The sequence below is a fragment of the Malaclemys terrapin genome, chromosome 6, assembly GCF_027887155.1.
Source record: "Malaclemys terrapin pileata isolate rMalTer1 chromosome 6, rMalTer1.hap1, whole genome shotgun sequence".
NCBI classification, from domain to species: Eukaryota; Metazoa; Chordata; order Testudines; family Emydidae; genus Malaclemys; species Malaclemys terrapin.
This window is the reverse complement of record NC_071510.1, coordinates 23,685,756-23,705,856: the sequence shown is the minus strand read 5'-3', so window position 1 is coordinate 23,705,856 and position 20,101 is coordinate 23,685,756. Positions and strand designations below refer to the sequence as shown.

General features: G+C 42.4%; 1 protein-coding gene across 4 annotated transcripts in view; it reads right to left on the bottom strand.

Annotated features, from left to right (window-relative positions):
* The window catches only part of KDM4C (lysine demethylase 4C), a 428,281-nt gene that overhangs the window by 176,058 nt on the left and 232,122 nt on the right, over nt 1-20,101 (bottom strand). For all 4 annotated transcript variants that reach the window (XM_054032415.1, XM_054032416.1, XM_054032418.1 and 1 more), the window contains 3 exons: nt 14,239-14,432; nt 4,199-4,437; nt 1,519-1,865 (listed from right to left, as the gene is read on the bottom strand). In XM_054032415.1, coding sequence (XP_053888390.1) covers nt 1,519-1,865; nt 4,199-4,437; nt 14,239-14,432 — 780 coding nt within the window. The remainder of the gene's footprint in view (nt 1-1,518; nt 1,866-4,198; nt 4,438-14,238; nt 14,433-20,101) is intronic.

Genomic DNA, 20,101 nt, shown 5'->3' with positions numbered 1-20,101 from the left:
CAAACCAAGATTTTTACCTCCTCTGATACACTGATTTCCTGTCTAGCCTTTAAATTAGTATTCAGGGTACGAATCTCTCTCTTCCTCCACTTATTCCTAAGTAAAACATTAATTTCTACAGAGCTCAGGAAACTGCACTACCTTCCTTCTGTTAAATCCATTTCACCTGAAGGGGGGGAAAAAGCATATGTTAGATGAATATAGGGCCATTAAGATTTACATCTAAGGTATTAAACCCTTCAGGAAGTCAAGTTATGTTTTCATCCGCTATTATCCAGATGTTAATGGTGAGAAGGCTTCAAATACTTCAACTGCCATATAGATCAAAGCATGTTTTGCCAAAGCACATAAAGCCACACATGTTTCCACCAAACAATGTCATGGCTTATTCCACTAGGTCACACGCAGTCTCTGGAGTGGTAAGAGCTCAAGCCTTTATGAAGAGATCTGCAAGGTTGTGACCTTGTCTTTAGAACATACTTTTGCCAGCTACTATATGGTCTACCTTTAGTCATCTGCCAACCCTCAACATTTGGTAGGAGGGTGATACAATCTGTAGTGCCTCCCTAAGCATCCTCACTAGTGGTTGTAAATACAGTGCATAGTTACACAAAGTCTAAGGCCAGAAGGGATCACCAGATCATCCAGTCTAAGCTTCTATATATCACAGGCCACCAACACCAACCAGAACCCACACACTAAACCTAACAACTGAAAACAGATGACAGTATTACAGCCCTCAGGAGACTAAACTATTATGTGCCACAGGCAGACAAGTTCAAATCACTTGTCTTACCATGAGATTATTTACTGCTGTTCATATCCCCATGTCGGACTACCAAACTTTCCAATAGCAGGAGAAGAAAAAATTGATTGTGGCATCCCTGTGAGTTTCCTTCCTCCTATCCACCTATTCTGAATAACCAGCAATCCTCCTAACACATTTTAGGGGTATTGACTCATGGTAAATGATTGGTATTTTTCCTCAGTTCTTTGAATATGTAAAAAGTTTCTTTCCTCACACTTGAATATCTTATAGTAGTGGCCACGTCTGCTCTCATGGGATGCTCTCTTTTCCATTTTTAGTTTATTTCAAAGGCTTTAGCTAAGTTTCCTAGTATAGTTACAGCGGGGGGAGTCCTCCACTCTGGTAGTTAGTGAAAAGGGGAGGGGCTTAGCTATACCGTCTGACAATTCAGACTTGCCTACCTACTGTCAGATTACCAGATATCCAAAATAGGAAAAGAAAAAAAATTATCAAGTAAGCTGCAATAAAATTCTGTCCCAATTCAGGAAATCATCCCCAATCAGGAGAGCCCTTAAGCACATGCTTCATTTTAAGCATGTGCTCAAGTCTCACTGAACTCAATGGGACTTAACACACACAAAGTTCAGCAAGTTTTGGTTAGTAGCCTGCTGTTGTTAGACATGTGTCTGTGCTCTTGATTATGAATAAATTAAAGCCACCATGCAATAGGTTTCATATACAATGGGTATTTTCAAAGCATTTTTTCTTACGGCAGGTATTTCTCCAGGTTCCAAGCCACTTTCGCTACTTTCACTGCTTTCTAGGTCGCTGACATCATCCTCTGTGGACACACTATTCGTTTCCTCTTTTTCCAGGCTCTCAGATTCAAAGGAAGCATATCCAGGTGACTTCTGGCATGATTCAACCTGCTCAGACTGATTCTGAGATTTTAAAGAGTCGTCTTCTTCCTTTATATAACGAACAGATGTAGGTATGGGGAGTGTAGAATTCTTAGGTGTAAAGGAAGCAATACTGGAATCTTCCTTGTCCTCATCTTCTGTTTTAATTTTCTGCATTACAGGAGTAGGGCTGAAAAGTGAGTTTGAACAGATGTTCCCTAGGTATCAAAAATATGGGTTTGTTAATAAATTTCATATTGTATTATTATTATTCTATACCAGTGGTCCCCAACCTTTTCGGTGTGGTGGGCATCGGACGACGAGCCCCTGAGGACCGTGGCCGGTGGAAAATCATCCGCTGAAATGCCGCCGAGAAGCGGCAACATCAAGAGGCATCGCAGCCGAAAAGCCGCCGGAAATCAGTGGCATTTTGGCGGCGATGCCTGTTGATGACACTGCTTCTCAGCAGCATTTCAGTGGCAACGCCTCTTGATGTTGCCGCTTCTCAGCAGCATTTCGGCAGATGCTTCTCCGCCGGCCAGTACGTGGGCGCACACAGATGTCCCGGCGGGCACCGCAGCACCCGCGGGCACCGCGTTGGGGACCACTGTTCTATACCATTCTCACAGCAGTCTGAATTGAAGATCAGTTTCATAACTCTGCTTCTCATTTAGAAATCCTGTCTAGCATCAACAAAAGGCCAGACTAAAAAGTAGAATGATATGTTTTATCAAAGAATAATTTAAGTAATAGCATATTGAGTTTAGAGTGTAAAACTTTTTTTACATCTTGTTTTTCTTTCTATTGGCATTTTCAATTTGAACAACTAGAAAAAGCATTTTTGTATCAATTGAAATTATCAATATGCACTTGGCATGATTATTCTGACAGCCTACAAGCAATTTAACTACTTGAAATAACCATTGTAAAAGGTTGGCATATTGAACTTTATACTCTGAATTTACACCTATTATGCCTGTGTGAAAATCTGTCAGTAAACAAGAAATAATGACTTAAAATACGGAAAATATATTTATAAGAAATATCAAGAATTGTCTGCAAATAGCAGCACTGACATAAAAATCACCAAAAATTACAGTGAGTAATTTTGTACTTCAATGCTGCTGAAGATTAATTTCATGTGCAGTATACAATGAATGTTAAAATCATCTATCTGGTTGCAGAATTTACCAATAAGTAGTCCCATCTGATATCAATGCAGAACTTCCAGATATAAAGAATATTTTCTTTAATTAATTGTTGGGATGTATCAGCCAGAGGTTGCAGGCACCAATTACCAGCACCATACACGTAACAACGTAGCCCAGCTGTCACATCCACAAGGCTCCCTCGACAAAGGTCCAATCTTCCATCTTTTTATTATGAAAAGAAGAATGGACTGAGCTCTACTTTACAAAGCTTGTATTTCACCTTGGCACTTAAGTAGGGACTTGTTTTTTCCATAGTGATGAACACTCCCAACTTCTATTTAAGTCAATGGGAGTTGCAAATGATCAGTACCTCTGAAAATCAGGCAAAGGGGTGGATATTGTAAAGTCCCAACTCAGCAAAGTATGCACATGCTTACTTCTAAGCATATGAGTAGTCATACTGAAGTCAAATCTGGACAATTCACCTTGTCGTCTGTCTGGTGCTGGGGATTGTCCAATGCCTACAGCTTCTGGTTCGTACATTTGAACAAGGATGGTATTTCCAGTAAGGGTAATATCCTTCATTCCTGAAAACAGTTTTGATGCCCAACTGAAAACAAAGGGACTAATAATGTGCTTAGAGTCAGGCATGTGCTCAAGTATTTTGCTTAACTGGGGTCTAAGCTCCCTTCTGGACAGGAGTGTGAGACTATGTCTTGCCCACAGTGAAATTCAGAGTTAACAAGAGAATGAATCTCCGAAAAGATATCAGTATCAAAGCAGGATAAGTAGAAATATGCTGGGCTGGCACCGGCATATGTAACGTGTGCATAGGGAGCATGCTCTCTAGCAGACACTTCTAGTGTAGCTTAGGTAATAGAACTTGTACACTTGGAATTGGGGGATTTTGTGCACAAGGAAAACTAAGACTCTCTATAACATTATACACAATTTGTTTTCTGCTTGTAAATGTAAGCAGTACATCTCAAGTGTATATATTCTGTACAGTTTCTCTCAGTGGATGAGGTACTTCATATCGTTTTCTAGTCAAGTTTTTCATTCGCTACAATGTGCCAATCTATGGAAGGAGTTCATTTAAAAACATTTGTGCTTTTTTGGAGGGGAGGTTCCTTTCTTTTAAAAATAAATGAGTAAAAATAATTTTACCTGTTTTGCTCTCAGCTCAATATTTTAAATTGGTTGTGCTCTTGCTCCTATCACATAAAAATACCATATGATGCTCCTGCTTACATGATTTCCCTGCATAAAAACTTTATGAATAGGCATTTTTAGTTATGCCACTTGGAGCAACATTTTTGCCTTATCATTCACAGATTTATGGCATCATAATATCAATAGCCTAAAATTTACAAGTGAAACATAATCAGTCCTTATCTCACCTGAGACCTCAATATTATCCAATAAATGCTGATCCAGCTGCGTTCTGCTAATGTTTTTCTCTTCCCCAGAAGGCACTTCTGAATTTACCAGCTTCACTTTTTCTTCTGGCTTTTCATTGACCTTGAAGCCATCTGTAGCTGCTTCAGTGGCTATGATTTCTGCACCAACGATCATAGCTGATTCTCTCTCGTCCTCTGGAGTTTTAAGCTTTTTAGATCGAGATCTGGTATGCTGGAAGCTATTATAAGAGATATTGCTGTCACAGTAGAATGTCTGTCTTGGATAAGATAAAATGTCTACCAATATAAATGTCCTTTTCACCTGCTTAAAGTGGTAAAAAACTGACAATTTCCCAACTTTTTGTGCCAAGATAGTGTTTACAATTTATTAAGTGATAGATTAACAATTGATTGGATTTAACCTTCTAATGTTTTATCACAATTCCTTAGACTATAAACCTGAAACAACATCAAGTCAGTCTTTCTTAACCAAAGGCCAAAACTAGTTTTTTATGAACCATTCTTCGGAACCTGAAAGAGACTAAGCTGAGCAACATAATAATAGAGAAAAAATCTGCTCAGCTGCAATAAAATTAGAGAATATTGTCCAGTCCCGGCGTGCACTAGACATTTTGCCTGATCACTCTTGCACATTCATGTAGCTTTTACAAAGATTATTTTTGGCAATTGTATATGCATCTTTAACATCAGCTACTAGAAACTGAATTAGGGAAAATTTCTGAGTCTTGAAGAAAATGTTATTTTACTACATTTAAGTATATGGATAAAGTGCAACCTCCAGCCCATCTTATGCATATTCTGTACGATCAACAGAAGGGCAAACACGGAGCAAAAATGCTGGCAACTGCTCTCAAAGTTGAATGGGTTGTAATCTATATGCCCAAGATACAGGGAGTGAGAGTCCCAAGTCTTAAATTCAAGTCTCTAGTATAGCAGGGCAGTACTGTACACATTACTTCATCACAAGTCAGGTGTTGCCAATTTTCAACCTGATGAGACTTTCATGAGAAGTGTCCTGTGTAGTAGACATCACTAGTTTATATCAAAGGGTTGTATATTTTGGACTGCAGATGTAGCCAGTAAGCTAGGAATATTTTGATAACCTTTTTCACCAACATTTTAAGGAGCCATATTTTACCACCACTAATATTCCCTGAATTTCCTTCTCTATAAGGTGATCCTTCTAGAAATTGTGTTGCGATGCTGGAAATGCTGATTGGTTGGCATTGTTTTATAACTCCTGGAACCACTATACACAATTACTCGTTCTTGAGATCCTAGCATGACAGAGCATCTTGTCCGCAAGTGCATGAGTATTACCTCCATCCAGGCAGACACGTTCCTATAGTTGTATTTCTATTTGTACCCAATCCTAGTTGGGAAGTTATATTATTCCTGGAATCAAAATTATTATGTTTTTCATCAATACATTACAGCAGAGATGAAACGGAATAAATATTTTATCTTCACTTGTAGGACATGCATCCCTGTGTCTCTGCACCACTGCCAATCTAGTAATTAAATAGCATAGCCGTGTGTTCATCAGTTTAGCTAAGTGATTATATTCAGCACATGTACTCATCTGATAAAACTTTTAATATAATTATTATAGTATCTCTACTTTTAACTAAAATTGGCTACCCAGATCAATAGGGTTATGCTGACAAGTAAATCATTGCTGTGCCTAGTGCAAATCTGCCATAGTATAGTACTGTACATACTATAACAATGCAGGAGTGACATCTGAGACACTAAACACAATATAATACAATTCTATATTTGTGTGTGTGCACAAACATTATACACACACGTATCTCAAGTTGGTAAATGCTGGTGAGGATTATTTGTTTTTTGTACTGAACTATTTCACAAAATTAATAAGGTATCCTAATATGAATTAAAAAAAAGATGTAACAGGTTGGGAAGCAAAAGCTCTAAGCCTTACATGAGAGAGAATTCACTAGTAGAAAGCCCTTCTTATGACAGTTAAGGGAGCTAAAGAATCCCTTTTGCCAGTCTTCTTTTGTAACTTCAAAAGTAATACATTGTTCTTCAGTACATTTATGTAGTCTATGAAATAACAGGCAACAAAAGAAAGTATCAAAAGTTATGGTTGCTAAATCCTTCTGATCACTAAAGATTTAAAAAAATTTTTTTGAAGTGAGACCCATCCCCTGTAATAAGTTCCTCTCTTGTTCTGTTTGGAAACTTAACCTCCCTTCTCTTTCATAACTTGCAGCTGGCCCTGTAACCAGGAGCTTCGTCTGCTGTCAAAGCGTACAGAAGCTGGTGCTGCGCAATAGTGTCCATCAACTTTAATAAAGCCTCTGATCTGCCATCGCTCAAGAAGGGAGATCCCTGAGGTCATTCTGAACTGCTTTATTCTTGGGCCTTCTTCCACATTTGTTTCATTATTTTCTTTGATTACAAAAATAGCATAATTAATAAATTTAACACACAAATCTCATGCTAACGTACAGGCAGGATCCTCAGCTGTACTATTGCTGTGCCCAACCCAACGGACGGTGGTGAGGAGGCGTGGAAGAAGGTACCTTCATGCTCCTGATGCTGACCAAGGGTAGGTTGGGCCCCTGCCACAACATATAGCAGCCTCAGTGATATACCTAGATGCAACAGCATCCAAGAGACCTTTCGGACAGCCAGGGATAACAAAAGAGCAATCATGACCTGACTGCATTCTCCTCCCCTCAATCACAACCACTACGCAAAAGGGCGGGCAGAGGGCAGGCAACATTGTCTCCAAGGCACCTAGTCGTTCCTCTTACGTTGTCTACACTGTAATCAGAGGTGTGACTGCACTTCGTGTAGGCATACATGCACTAGCTCCAATCTAGCTAGCAGGCCAAAAATAGCCGCAAAGATATGGAAGCACAGACACCAGCACAGGCTAACAACTTGAGTGTGTACTCAGGGTTATGGGGTGGGCCTGTCCAGCCAGCGTTGAAACACATGCCACTGCATCGTCACTGTTGTTTTTAGCTGTGGTAGCTAAATTAAAGCTAATGTAGGTATGCCTCCATGAGTTTCAATCACACTTTTGATTGTAGACATATCCTAAAAGAAATCCCCACATAGCTACTTATGTCAGGTGTAGGGGGCAGAGGAAAGGAGACCAAGGATCAGATCAATAATTTTCTATAAGAATGCCTGTGCGGGAAAATTATTAGCGAGAGAGAAGGGAAACTCGCAATTTATTTTTTGTTTAGGTCACCCCTTCCACACACACCCCCACCCCGCCACTCTGTTTGGTTTTATTCATTATTTCCTGTGAATTTAGCACTGATGGACATGATAAACTATCAGCACTGACCAGAGTCAAGCACAGGGCGGGACAAGGACTTTGCAAGCTCTATACATAAAACTCCAACAATGCATCTGATTCTTCACATTTAGCACCTTTGCCTAGACCCCAAGCCTGTTGGTCCTCCTATGGTTAGGTGTGTGTGTGTGCGTGCTCGCCACATGCACGGGTGCCGGAAGTTTTTCCCTCAGTGGTATCTGTAGGGACCGGCTCCAGCACCCCCTGGAGTGGCGTGCACATGCCGCGGTATATAGGGGGCCGCCAGTTCCTCCCACCCTCAGTTCCTTCTTGCCAAAAACTCCGACAGTGGAGAAGAAGGGAGGGTTGTGGAATGGACACGAGCAACACATTTCAAAGAACACCAGTTAAGGAAAAGGTAACTATCTTTTCTTCTTTGAGTGCTTGCTCATGTCCATGAAACTTAGGTGACTCCCAAGCAATACCCCTCGGAGGTGGGTAGGAATTCACGGACATTCAGATTGCAACACCGCTCTGCTGAACCCAGCATCATCCCTGGCCTGCTGAGTGATGACATAGTGGATTGTGAATGTGTGCACCGAGGACCACTTCACAGTTCCACAGCTGTCCTGGATCAGGAAGTGTGCCAGGAAGGTCACCGAACATGCCTGCACTCTGGTCGAGTAGGCTCTGACAATCGGTGGTGGAGGGACTCCCACCTATTCATAGCAGGTCCAAATGCAAGAGGTGATCCAATCAGAAATCCTCTGCGTGGACACCGGGAGGCCCTTCATCCTATCAGCTGTAGAGATGAAAAGCTGAGTCGACTTATGGAAAGGCTTTGCTCAATCTAGGTAGAAAGCTAGGGCCCTTCTTGCATCCAAAGCATGAAGGTACCTCTCTTCACTAGTCTCATGGGGCTTAGGGCAGAAGACCGGAAGGAAGATGTCCTGGCTCGTGTGGAAAGTAGACCCCACCTTGGGAAGGAAGACCAGGTGGGGCCGTAGCTGGACCTTGTCCTTATAGAAGACCGTGTATGGCGGTTCTGAGGTCAGGGCTCGCAGCTCAGAAACTCACCTCATCGACATCACCGCCACCAGGAAAGCTACCTTCCACTGTAAGTGAGACAGGGACCACGAGGCCACAGGGTCAAAGGACGGGCCCATGAGCCTTGGCAGAACCAAGTTGAGATCCCACTGAGGGACTGGGGACCAAACTTGAGGAAAAAGTCTCTCGAAACCTCTGAGGAACTTGACTGTCATGTCATGGGAGAACACAGTCTTCCCCTGGATGGGTGGATGAAAGGCGGAAATGGCCGCCAGAAGCACCCTGAGGGATGAGTGTGCCAGACCGTGGCTCCTCAAATGAAGCAGGTAGTCTAAGATTGATTGCACCGAGGAATACGAAGAGGAGATGCCCAGTTCAGCCATCCAGCAGGAGAACCTCGTCCACTTTGCCAGGTAAGTCTGTCTAGTCGAGGGCTTTCTACTCTCGAGGAGGACCTTCTGGACCCCTTCCGAACAGGCCCACTCCTCAGGGTTCAATATCCATGCCATGAGGTGGAGGGACACAAGTTTGTGATGCAAGAGTCGACCGTGATCCTGTGACAGCAGGTCTGGTCGATTCGGCGGGGACCACAGAGGGATCGCTGACAGGCTCGATAGCATCCCAAACCAGTGTTGGCGAGGCCACACCGGGGCGATCATGATAACCTGAGCCTTGTCTCTCTTGATTTTTGCTAGGACTTTGCTGATCAATGGAATTGGAGGGAACGCGTACATCAGGCTTCCTGCCCATGGCAGGATGAAGGTGTTGGAGAGGAAGCTCTTCCCATGACCCTTCTGGAGCAAAAGCTGTGGCACCTCCTTTTCTGCAGGGGTTGCATCCGGAGCCTGGCATGGCACACCACATATGTACATGCTGTCGTGTTTCATAGTAGGCGCAGGCAAACTCTGTCCATGATCAAGGGAAACACAGAGACTGAATCTCCCCACTGGCAGGAACACCTTGGTGCAGGTCGAGTTGAGCACTGCTCCAATGAACTCTATCCTCTGTACCGGATTTTTTGTCATTTACCAACAGGCCGAGACTACAGCATCGCAACATGCCTTTGGACCTGGAGCTGCCCTTGACTAGCCAGTCATCAAGGTATGGGTAGATCTTGATGCGAAGAAGTCTGTTGCGGTGCTGTCACGAGGCCAAATGGGAGGACCGCAAACTGATAGTGGTTGGGACCGTAAACCGGAGGAAGCGTCTGTGTTCCTCGAAGATGGCGATGTGAAAGTGCGCATCTTTCAGGTTGAGGGCGGTGTACCAGTCTCCCAGATCCAGGGAGTGGATAATGGAGGCTAGGGAGACCATGTGGAACTTCAGCTTCGCTAGGAAGCGGTTCAAGTCTCGCAGGTCCAGGAAAGGTTGCAAACCGCCCTTGGCCTTTGGGAGTAAAAAGTAGCAGGAATAGAACCCCTTGTTCCTGTACTCTGGAAGAACGACCTCCACCGCACTTAGCTACAGTAACCCCTCTACCTCCTGCGTGAGGAGACTCTTGCGAGGGACAGGGAAGGTGGGTAGGAGGGGTAGAAAGTAACTGAAGGGTGTAACCCTGTGCCACTGTACTGAGGACCCATCGGTCTGATGTTATAGATGCCCATGCAGGGAGGAAAGGAAAAAAGCTGTTGGCAAAAATAGGGGAGGGAGGATCCTGGAAACAGTCTGACAGGGTCGCCCTTGGGCGTACCCTCAAAATGAGCGCTTGCCTGCCTGCTTATTGCGGGTCAACCTCGTCTGAGAGGCCTGTGAAGGCTGTTGGCTAGGACGCCTCTTGTAGCCTCTGGATTTCTTATGGGAAGGTTCCTAGCGAAGGTGGCTCCCCTGGCCTTGAGGCTGCTGAGGCTTAAACCGCTTGTGGACAGGGCCTGGAGCATACAGGCCCAGTGTTTTAAGAGTCGTGAGGGAGTCCTTTAGGCCATGGAGCGTATTGTCCATCTGTTCCGCAAACATCAAACTTTGCCCATCAAAGGAAAGTCTTGCATCAACTGCTGAGCCTCCGTAGACAAGCCAGGAAGGAACAGCCAGGATGCCTGGCACATGGCGATGGCCGAGGACATGGTTCGGGTGGCAGTGTCCACCGCATCCGATGCCGCTTGGAGCATCACCCTGGCTGCATTAGTGTCCTCCTCCACAATAGCCCAGAACTCCTTCCTAGAAGCCTCAGGAAGAGAGCCTTTGAACTTGGCCATGGCTTGCCACATGTTAAAATCATAGCGTCCCAGGAGGGCTTGATGGTTGGCCACCCTCAACTGGAGACTAGAGGACGAATAAACCTTACACCCAAACAAGTCTAGTCTCTTTGTTCTTAGGGGTAGCCCAGGGTTGACCTTGTTGCTTCCTGTGGTTAACCGCTTCTACCACTAGGGAGTTGGGAGCAGGGTGGGTATACAGGTACTCGTGGCCTTTGGATGGCTCAGCCCTCTTGGAGATGGGGGGCAGGGAGGTGGGAGTTTGCCACAGGGCATTAGTGATCTTAGAGAGCCACCCTGGACAGTGCTGTGGAGCAAAGGACATTGAAGAGAGAGTCCAAAGGCTCCTCTAGCTCCTCCGCTTGAAGACCCAGGTTGGCAGCAATCCTCTTCAGTAGTTCCTGGTGCGCTTTAGTGTCATCCGGAGGAACCAGGGGAGGGGGCTCCGTTATAGCCTCGTCTGGTGACGACGATGAGGATTCCGGTGCCATAGGGTCCTCCACAACCATTGGTGGCCCAGCGGCTTGTTCCCCTGCTCCCTCTTGGACCTGCGGAGTCCTCAGGCCCAAGGCTTCATGCACCAGAGGGCGGGAGAGAGAGGCAGCTGGTCTCTCTGAGGCTCCGGATACCGAGCAGGTGGCCTGGGAGGGCTGGGTGAACCCCCAGGGGTTCCATAGGTACCACGGTGCCAGTGGAGACCATGGGGCCGGTTTCGGTGCCAACAATATAACCAGTACCAGAGCTTGTCCCGCCATCAGGGAACTTTGCTCCGAACCTGGACTGGATCCTAAACGGTAGCTCCCAGGTGACCAGGACGGAGCAGAACGGTGGCTCTGTCCCGACTGGTGCCGGTCATTCCGCCTGAAGTCTGATCTGGAGCTGGATCTTAGGGGCCGGAGGCGCTCGACAGATCCATGACGACTTGGAGCCTGCGATGTATGTCTCCCGGTTGATGAGCGGTACCAGGATGAGGAGCGGGACCCTCTAACTATAGCTAAAAGATTTATAAACACTAACAGAAAACTATATACAGTATAATACAGGAGATAACTAGTTCGTACGAACAAGCAGCAACAGCACTAGCTGAAGCAGGAACAGTTTCAGCACCATCACTGGTGGTAGAAGGAACTGGGGGTGGGAGGAACCGGCAGCGCCCTATATACTGTGGCATGTGCGTGCCACTCCAGGGGGCGCTGGAGCCGGTCCCATACGGATACTGCTGAGGGAAAAAACTTCCGGCACCAGTGCATGTAGCAAGCACACACATCTAAGTTGAATGGACATGGGCAAGCACTCGAAGAAGAATTAAACCAAAATCTCCAAACTAAGGACTGAATTCAGCAAACAGATTAAATACATGGTTAGGTGCTTTGATGAATAAGGATGTACTAAAGCATGTAGTAATTTGCTGAATCTGGGCCCAATTTAATTTCTGTTAAGGGAAAAATATGAAACTTAACTTTGAATTGTTGGTTTTTGTACAGTTGATTTTTAAAAGGACTTTCATAGAAGACTATAGGCTGGCAAACCAGCTTGGATAAGCTAACAACACATTCACACACTCCTGAATATCCCACAAACCAAACTATATTAAAGGTTTGAAAATGTTCCACTAAGTCTTCTCTCACACACAGATGCACACATACTCCAAGCAGACTTTTCATGTGTGTATCCCTCAGCCCTTTGGGTAGGACCAAGGAAGGTCAGGGGCAAGTCTTCACACAGTAGACATTAAGTGGCATCTTTATTGGGAGTCTCAGGAAATAGACTAAGGGTTGAGTCAACATGGAAAATGAACATCTCACCCCTAGATGTGAACCTTTACTTCAGGATTGAGGCACATTTGTGGAGCAATATGGGGAAACTCACGTGGAGAGTAACTCCACTCTCCACAAGAACTGAAGCCCCTACCCCCATGAACCCTGATTCATTAAGAGACAAGCAGAGAGGGGGAGCTGACCCCCGAACCCTGATTGGATAGAGGACTGGGAGGAAATCTCATAACTGGCTTCCTTCTGCCATCCCACCTGTCACTGGAGGAGAGGAATGCCACTCCAGAATCTGGGGCTAGAGAAGAGGTCCAGGGAGCAGGTTACAGCCAGGCTGAAGGAGCAGCCTAGACCCAGCAAAGAAGCCTGACTAGCATGGTGACTGTGGACATGGACACCAGCAAGGCAGCAGAGACTGGGATTCATCGCTCCCAGCTTGCACTGTGCCCAAGCACCAGCAGGGCCAGAAAGGAACCTGCTTGGGGACTAAGACACTGGCGGCTGTTTGGACCCTGGACTGAGTAAGGTGGAATTAGTTTGAACATTTGAGCCTTGGGTTGGGGCAACACAACAAACTGGGGTGCCCCCACCACACAATGCCATTGCCTGTTTTTTACTCATCCAGTGGATAAGCGGAGAATGTTTGTCTCCAGTGCTATCACATCACCTTTTAAGAGAAGTAAATTCATTTAAAAAGTAAAGAAGGAAATTCACAGTTTAGTGTTCACTTGCCAATATGCAGTCACAATGGGGCATCATCCTTAATTATTTAATGTTTGCAAAATGATTTGAAGATTAAAAGGACTATTAAAGGACTAAGTATTATCCTTAACTTGATCCAATTGTGCCCTGCTGTGACAAGACACAAGCAAAGCTTGTGTCATAATTTTTAGCAGTTAAAACTCAAAGCAATAATGAATAGGAAAATCCATTGGAATTCTGTTAAGTGAAAACAAAAGAGAAATGCTGCATGTAAAGAAAACTTTCCCCAAAAATACACTATCTATATGATGACACTGGATCCAACTGTAAAAGTATCAAAAGTCAAAACTTTGATAGTGTCAATGATAACCTAAAAAGTTAACTTTTCAGGTACGTCAGTAAAGTCTGCATTGACAATTGGGTTAAGGATTTCATTATGCCAAACTCCAACCTGTTGTTAATCCATAGCAGATATAGCAGGTATTGGCAGTGGTACTGTGAGAGTCTGCCAAATAGGTCTCTCTCTATAGAGCTCCTAGGCTACAAGCTAGTGAATGTTAAGTCTATTGCTAGAGGTTGTGCACAGCTGCTACAATTCTGCACCTGTTTTATACCCCTCTTTTCTAACTAATGAATAGCATTTAGCCCACTCCCTACAGATGTTTTCCTGATCTCCTGGCTGGAGATGTTGTTACACACAGTGCAAGTACTAGTGAACACACCCTCACCAAAGGAAAAGATTTAAATATTGCATTAGAAGCAACGGCCACCTCTCCATGTGCATAAACTTCAGCTATGCAGTTTCCTTACATGTGGCAAAATGAATGTATTTTTCATTTAAACAATCACTATGAATTATGACTTTCTTGGCCTCAAGCTCATGGTTAAATTATAAGAAGAGCTAAATTAGCTGTGACTAGAATAAATGAACAACTCTAATGGAATGTCAGAGAAAAGGGCATTGAAAAAAAATAGAAATATACAACATATTTAACTTTAATTAAATGGAAGGTGAACAACTCTAATTACCATTTGGGAGGTTTCTTTGTTTTCCTTCTTCTCTGCAACCAGGCCTTTACCTCAGGTGTTGTTTCAGGCGTGGGCTTCGTGTGATCAATGGTATATAAATCCTTTCCTTGTTTCCACAGCTGATATCTGTCTGGTTGAAACTTCCTCACAAAGATATCCATTGATATTGTTACCATGTCTTTCCTGCAGGTGCACTGGGGGAGAAACCAGAAATATATACTGCATGTGACAAACTAAATGATTTGCTGTAGTTTGTAGTAGAAAAACCCTTGAATATGAAACTCCTTTTTTGGGAGGAATGGTCGTACAGAAAATATTATCTGAACAACTACAGCCATGCCTGGATTCCTCATGGTTCTGTGAGGACAGTCCATTTAGCATATACATAGTATGGAAATGTCATTGGTTGATGAACTCCTACTAATAACAGACAAAAAGCAAGCATCTATGCTGTTTCTTTTAGGTCCATCATCTGCCTTTGTTATTATTAAACACGAGGGTACTGTTGAACCCAACAGACAGACTGGATTACCCTTGAATGGTTCCATTATTTTCTCTCTCTGAGGGGACGCAACGACTAGTTTTGAGTAGTTGCTCATCTGTCCCAAGGGTTTTTAGCAGGGGTGGCGGGGAGTAATTACAGCATTCTGTTCTATCACCGCTCCTTTTCAACACAAATATCAGATCCTTAGGGAAGGCAGAAAAAGACCATATCACTTTTTTCTTGCTGCAAGATCTACCTATACTCCCAAGCTTTTACACAATTGGGAAGGATTATTGAGTGAGACACGTGAAAATGCTTGTTTTGAAAAGAGTGGAGAGCAGTTTATAGATTCTTAGAGTATGTCTACACAACAGAAGTTGTGCACAGGCTAGCCTACCTGAGCTAATTTGAATCCAGCTAGCATGGGCAACAATAGGAGTGAAGACAGCAGAGCATGGGCTTCAGCCCAGGTAGTACAAGCCCAGTATGGACACTATGTTCTCAGGTCACTAAGCCCACATTAAAGCTCATGCTGTGCTGTCTTCACTGCTACTGTTACCTGCATTAGCTGAATTCAAATTAATTCAGGTAGACTAGCCCATGTACAGCTTTTGCTGTGTAGACATGGGCCTTAAAATTTAAGGCCCAAGGGAGTGTTATCGTCATCTAGTCTGACCTCCTGTATAACAAAGACCATGACATTTTACCCCATAATTCCTTTATCAAACCCAATAACTTTAGTTTGGTCACTGGCCCAAATTGTTTAGTGTATTACTTTTCTTGATAAAGTCTCTATGTCCCCACAGAGAACTGAACTGGCATATTTTAAACACACCGAAATAAATAAATAGTAATGACTTTCCAAGTAAAATTCTCTCTCACTTAAAATAACAGATACTAAAATAGCTTCAAAGCAAATTTACTGTACCTGAAGCTCAAAAAATCTTTATATTAAGAGACTATAATATGTGAATCAACAAGCCTGCAGCACATAAACCATTCACGCTAAGAACAAGTTTTTTAGCTAAAAAATTGATTCTCCAAAATTGAAAAACCATGAATTGTCTAATGTTATATCTAATAAAATGTCTTAACTGGTAAGCGAAACAAAGCCATATAGCTAATGTAACCTTTCAGGTGAATGAAAGAATGAAAACAAAATAACAATGTATGGCCTGACCTTCTCGTTCTCTATGATTTGTATTATTATGCCTTTTTAACTGAACAGGATATCTAACCACAGATGAAATTAAATTTGCTTGTTACTGACTGCTAAATAGGCACATAGGCTTTGTGTACTGCAAGTATATTTTCTCTCTCCTCCATTCACCTGCCACTTCTACCCCATCCTTCTTTTCCTTGAAAATAATAAGCTCTATAATGGAAAAAGGGATTAGAAATGTCATAAAATGTCCTGCTTTCCTTTCAATACTTTAAAAACACACATCCAGCGTAACATAAAAAAGCCAAACAGGAAACTACTTGAGGCAGCAGCCAGAACTGCACTGTAATCAGACATTTATATCCTACTGGCAAATTGCTGCAAACATGAAAAAGCAACTTAAAAACTGGTTTTGTAGAAATTCACCTCCCATGAAGAAAATGTTTTTGCCAATACTTTTTATTTAAGGTATATCAACCAAAGCCTAACCCAAAGGAAAAATTCTCTTACTGACCAGATCCCAGATCCAGAATGTGGAAATTATGTGATATTTCAACACTTGAAGTTGTTATGACTCAGGGATGTTATCTTTTAATGCAATTCCTTGGATCTTTTGAAGACTGCTAGCATGATAAATGTCATACTAGTTTTTGTCTCAAGTAAACAACTCCAGGAAAGATTTCTGAATTTACATTATGCTCTGCTACATTTTCAGATGGAATTTTTAACACAATTTGAATCAGAAAAAAGCATGCGACTAGAATCATGGCAGCTCACAATGCCAGGATTCAGCGCTGCTCTCAAAAGAGTGGAAAAGAAGGCATGTCATACCCCACACTTCCATGATACTAGTTCTCATCGCTAGTACCACGGCATTATTCCACACGTAACATTGATGTATATTAATACTAAGATCTTATATAATGCTTTTCAGCAGCAGATCTCAAAGCACTTTACAAAGAGATGGAGAAATTGAGAGGTAAAGTGACTTGCCCAAGGTAACACAGAAGATCAGAGACAGAGCTGGGATTAGAACCCAAGACTCCTAAGTCCGAGTGCAGTGCTGTGCAGTGCACAATCTACTAGGCAACACGGTCTCTCCTTTCCCTCATACACTGGGATGCAGTCATTAAAGCTGCTTCTGTCTGATATTTTTGCTGGAGAGGCATGATTACCAGTTTCATTAAGGAGGACAGGGAAGGACAGGTTATATTAAATGCATTATTTTAGGGAAACTTCTTTTAAGCATATATGTTTTTTAAATTGGTCGCTCTCAGTTTTAGTTAAATTATTTTCTGAAACCTCCCAAAAATGAACAATCCTTACACATTTGAAAGTACAATTTCCTTACTAGCTATTTTTAAAGTTTGCAGTTTAACTGAATTCCCTACTTCTGTATAGAAAGTGCTGCTGTACAACACCCAAATACCTGCCCCGTGATGCTATTAATAATTCTCCCCATTTAGTGGAGCCAATATACAGAGGAGAAAATCATTCAGACTATTAAAGGAGGAGTTCTCGAGGTCACAGTCGCATCAAAAGTGCTAGCGTGATAGCACTTCATGATGTTTGATGCATAGAAATATAATTATCTGATGTGATTTTTCTTTTTCTAGGGTGCGCACTGTATTATTTTTGTACAAAGCTCTTATTCTACTGTGACCAGCTTACCTCATTCAGAGAGTCACTGATCAATAACACTGAAGTAGTTACAAAAATGCACTGATAGTGCTTCTGGATATTGGATAGGTGCAAAAGACTGTCCACTGGAATACCCTTCATCATTAAGAGCTAAATTCATTACATAAGGACAAGTAACACTGAATTTTCCCCTCGTTTACACACAAAATCCCTTTGAATGCAAGCTACACTCCTATGCAGCGATGACAAATGGTTGCTTAAGGAACAGTTTAAAAGGATTACTGTCTTTGCTGTTAGGCATCAAGTCTTCAAGCAATTTGGAAAACGGCCAATATTTAAATCAGCATTGATTTACTGAAGTAAAAAAATCCATCAAGAAAAAATATCCAGTGATAGGATGATAATGTTCTTAAAGAAAAGTTTCAAAATAAATTATGCCTAAATGAGGTACAAAAATTTTCCTTTTAGTAATCTTTGAATATTTGATGCTGTTTTTATACTACTACTGAAGTGCATTACATTTGTGTAAAAATAAAAGTTTATCACCATCTAAAATGAGACAACAGCAGAATTTTAATAATATTTGCAGCATTATCAACGTGCTAATTAAAGCCTTCATCATTTGCTGGGAAATCCAGAAGACTTAAGCTTCTAGATACTGGAGGCTAGAAACATTTGAAAGCATCATATTAGACAGTGAAAGCAGATATATTCGGCAAAGCATTTCTATTTATTTTCCCCAAAATGTGCCAAGAAAGAAATATGTTGCTTTGATAAATAATCTGGCAGGTTTGGGGTTTCTAAAGTGTTCTTTCCTCATTTCCCATCCAACTTACTTATAGTTGACAGTTACATGGCTTCCTGCTTCCAAGACAGAAGAGTGAATGAGAGCATCTCTCTCTGAAGCTAACTTGAATGTCATTCTCTTGAAGAACTCCGTTGGGACAGAGACCATAGGACATGCAGCTCACCACCAAAATACCAAGGGTGTCATGTTCACCGTTCACAAGAAACTTAGAAAACTTTCATCATATTTTTAAAGATAAAAAATATTTTCGTGTGGAATAAAAATTTTTTTAATAAACAAAAAATAGAAAATCGTCTGATGTTACCATCTGATGTTACCATCAGATGTGTATTCTTTGGCGTATGTGAAATGAGTTATGCCCATGCCCTACCAGACAAGTGTCCATACCACAAAAAACTATCACCCTCCCGCTCCCACAAATTGGCATCCTCGTTAGGTACTTCAACAGAGAACCATGAACTGAATAAGCATGGGGACTCCTGGTCAGAATTGAAACATATTGATAGAAAAGAGAGAGAATTTTATTTGCTGCTGCCTGTGCAACATACCCCACCCTGAGGATAACCTGTTATATCAATGGTAATTTACGCCCAATAAAATTAAAAGAATAGTTCATGTTGGTAGTTGTAGCAGGAGTAGTGAAAGGAATCCCCTATCCACATATAGTATAATTGGCTTCTTATATGGGAGACAAGCAAAGATCATCATGGCAATCAAAATGATTATGGGAATAGACCTCCTTCATGATCCTTTGGTATTATTATTATTGGTTTTATTATTATTTCTACTAGTATAAAGAAAATAGCTTGAAGGAAACATTTATTAGTGGCCACAAGGTGTTTGATAGCAGTGAGTTGAAAGAAAACTGTTTCATCCACTTTATTAAATTGGTATAAGAGACTGTGAAATGCATTTGTAATGGAGAAAACTGCCTACTTGAGATATCTTTTCTTTTTTGTTTGTTTGCAAAGGATGCCATTTCTGAATAACAAACAAAATGAATATTGGCAAAGACTAAATATTTTGACTGGTTTTGCCTGACTAAGCCATACGTTCCTCCCCTTTTAGGCTCTGATTCAGAAAGGTAATTAAGCATGTGCCAAACTGCAAGCATATGCGTAGTCCCATTTAAGACAATGGGATTATTCACGTGCTTACAGTTAGACATGTGCTTACATACCTTCCTTAATTAAGGTCTTAGACCCAATGTCAGCAAGTCTCTTAAGAATGTGTATTATTTTAAGAATGCAAATAGTCCCACTGATCTGGACATGCACAAATGAAAGACAGATAAATCCACTGCTGTAAGTGGCAGACCACAACTTTATTAATTTAACAATGGGGCAGGCACTACACACCTCCCCTTACATACCTGGCATTTAACTAGGTCCACTACGGGGTTACACAGCTCCCACCATATAACCATTACTCGAGGTATACCTTCTTCAGCCTGCTCCTAGGACTAGACTCATTTCTGAATTGTCTTGCCCTACCCACCACCAGGAGGGTAGAAGGTACCAAGAGGGACCTCAGTCTGAAAAGACTTGAGGTCTCCTCTTCTCCTTACAGGCACAAAGTCCATCACTAAAATCCTGGATCTCATTTCCACCTGGGAGCTGGCCCTTTTTAAACTTTTATCTACACTGGATACCAGCCACTGGGAGAACCAGCAATTAGCTTCATTGTCTGCATGCACACACCATCCAAAGTGCCTAGTATCTATTTCCTGCCAAATGCAATCCCTAAGATCCCATAGGCAGTCAGACCC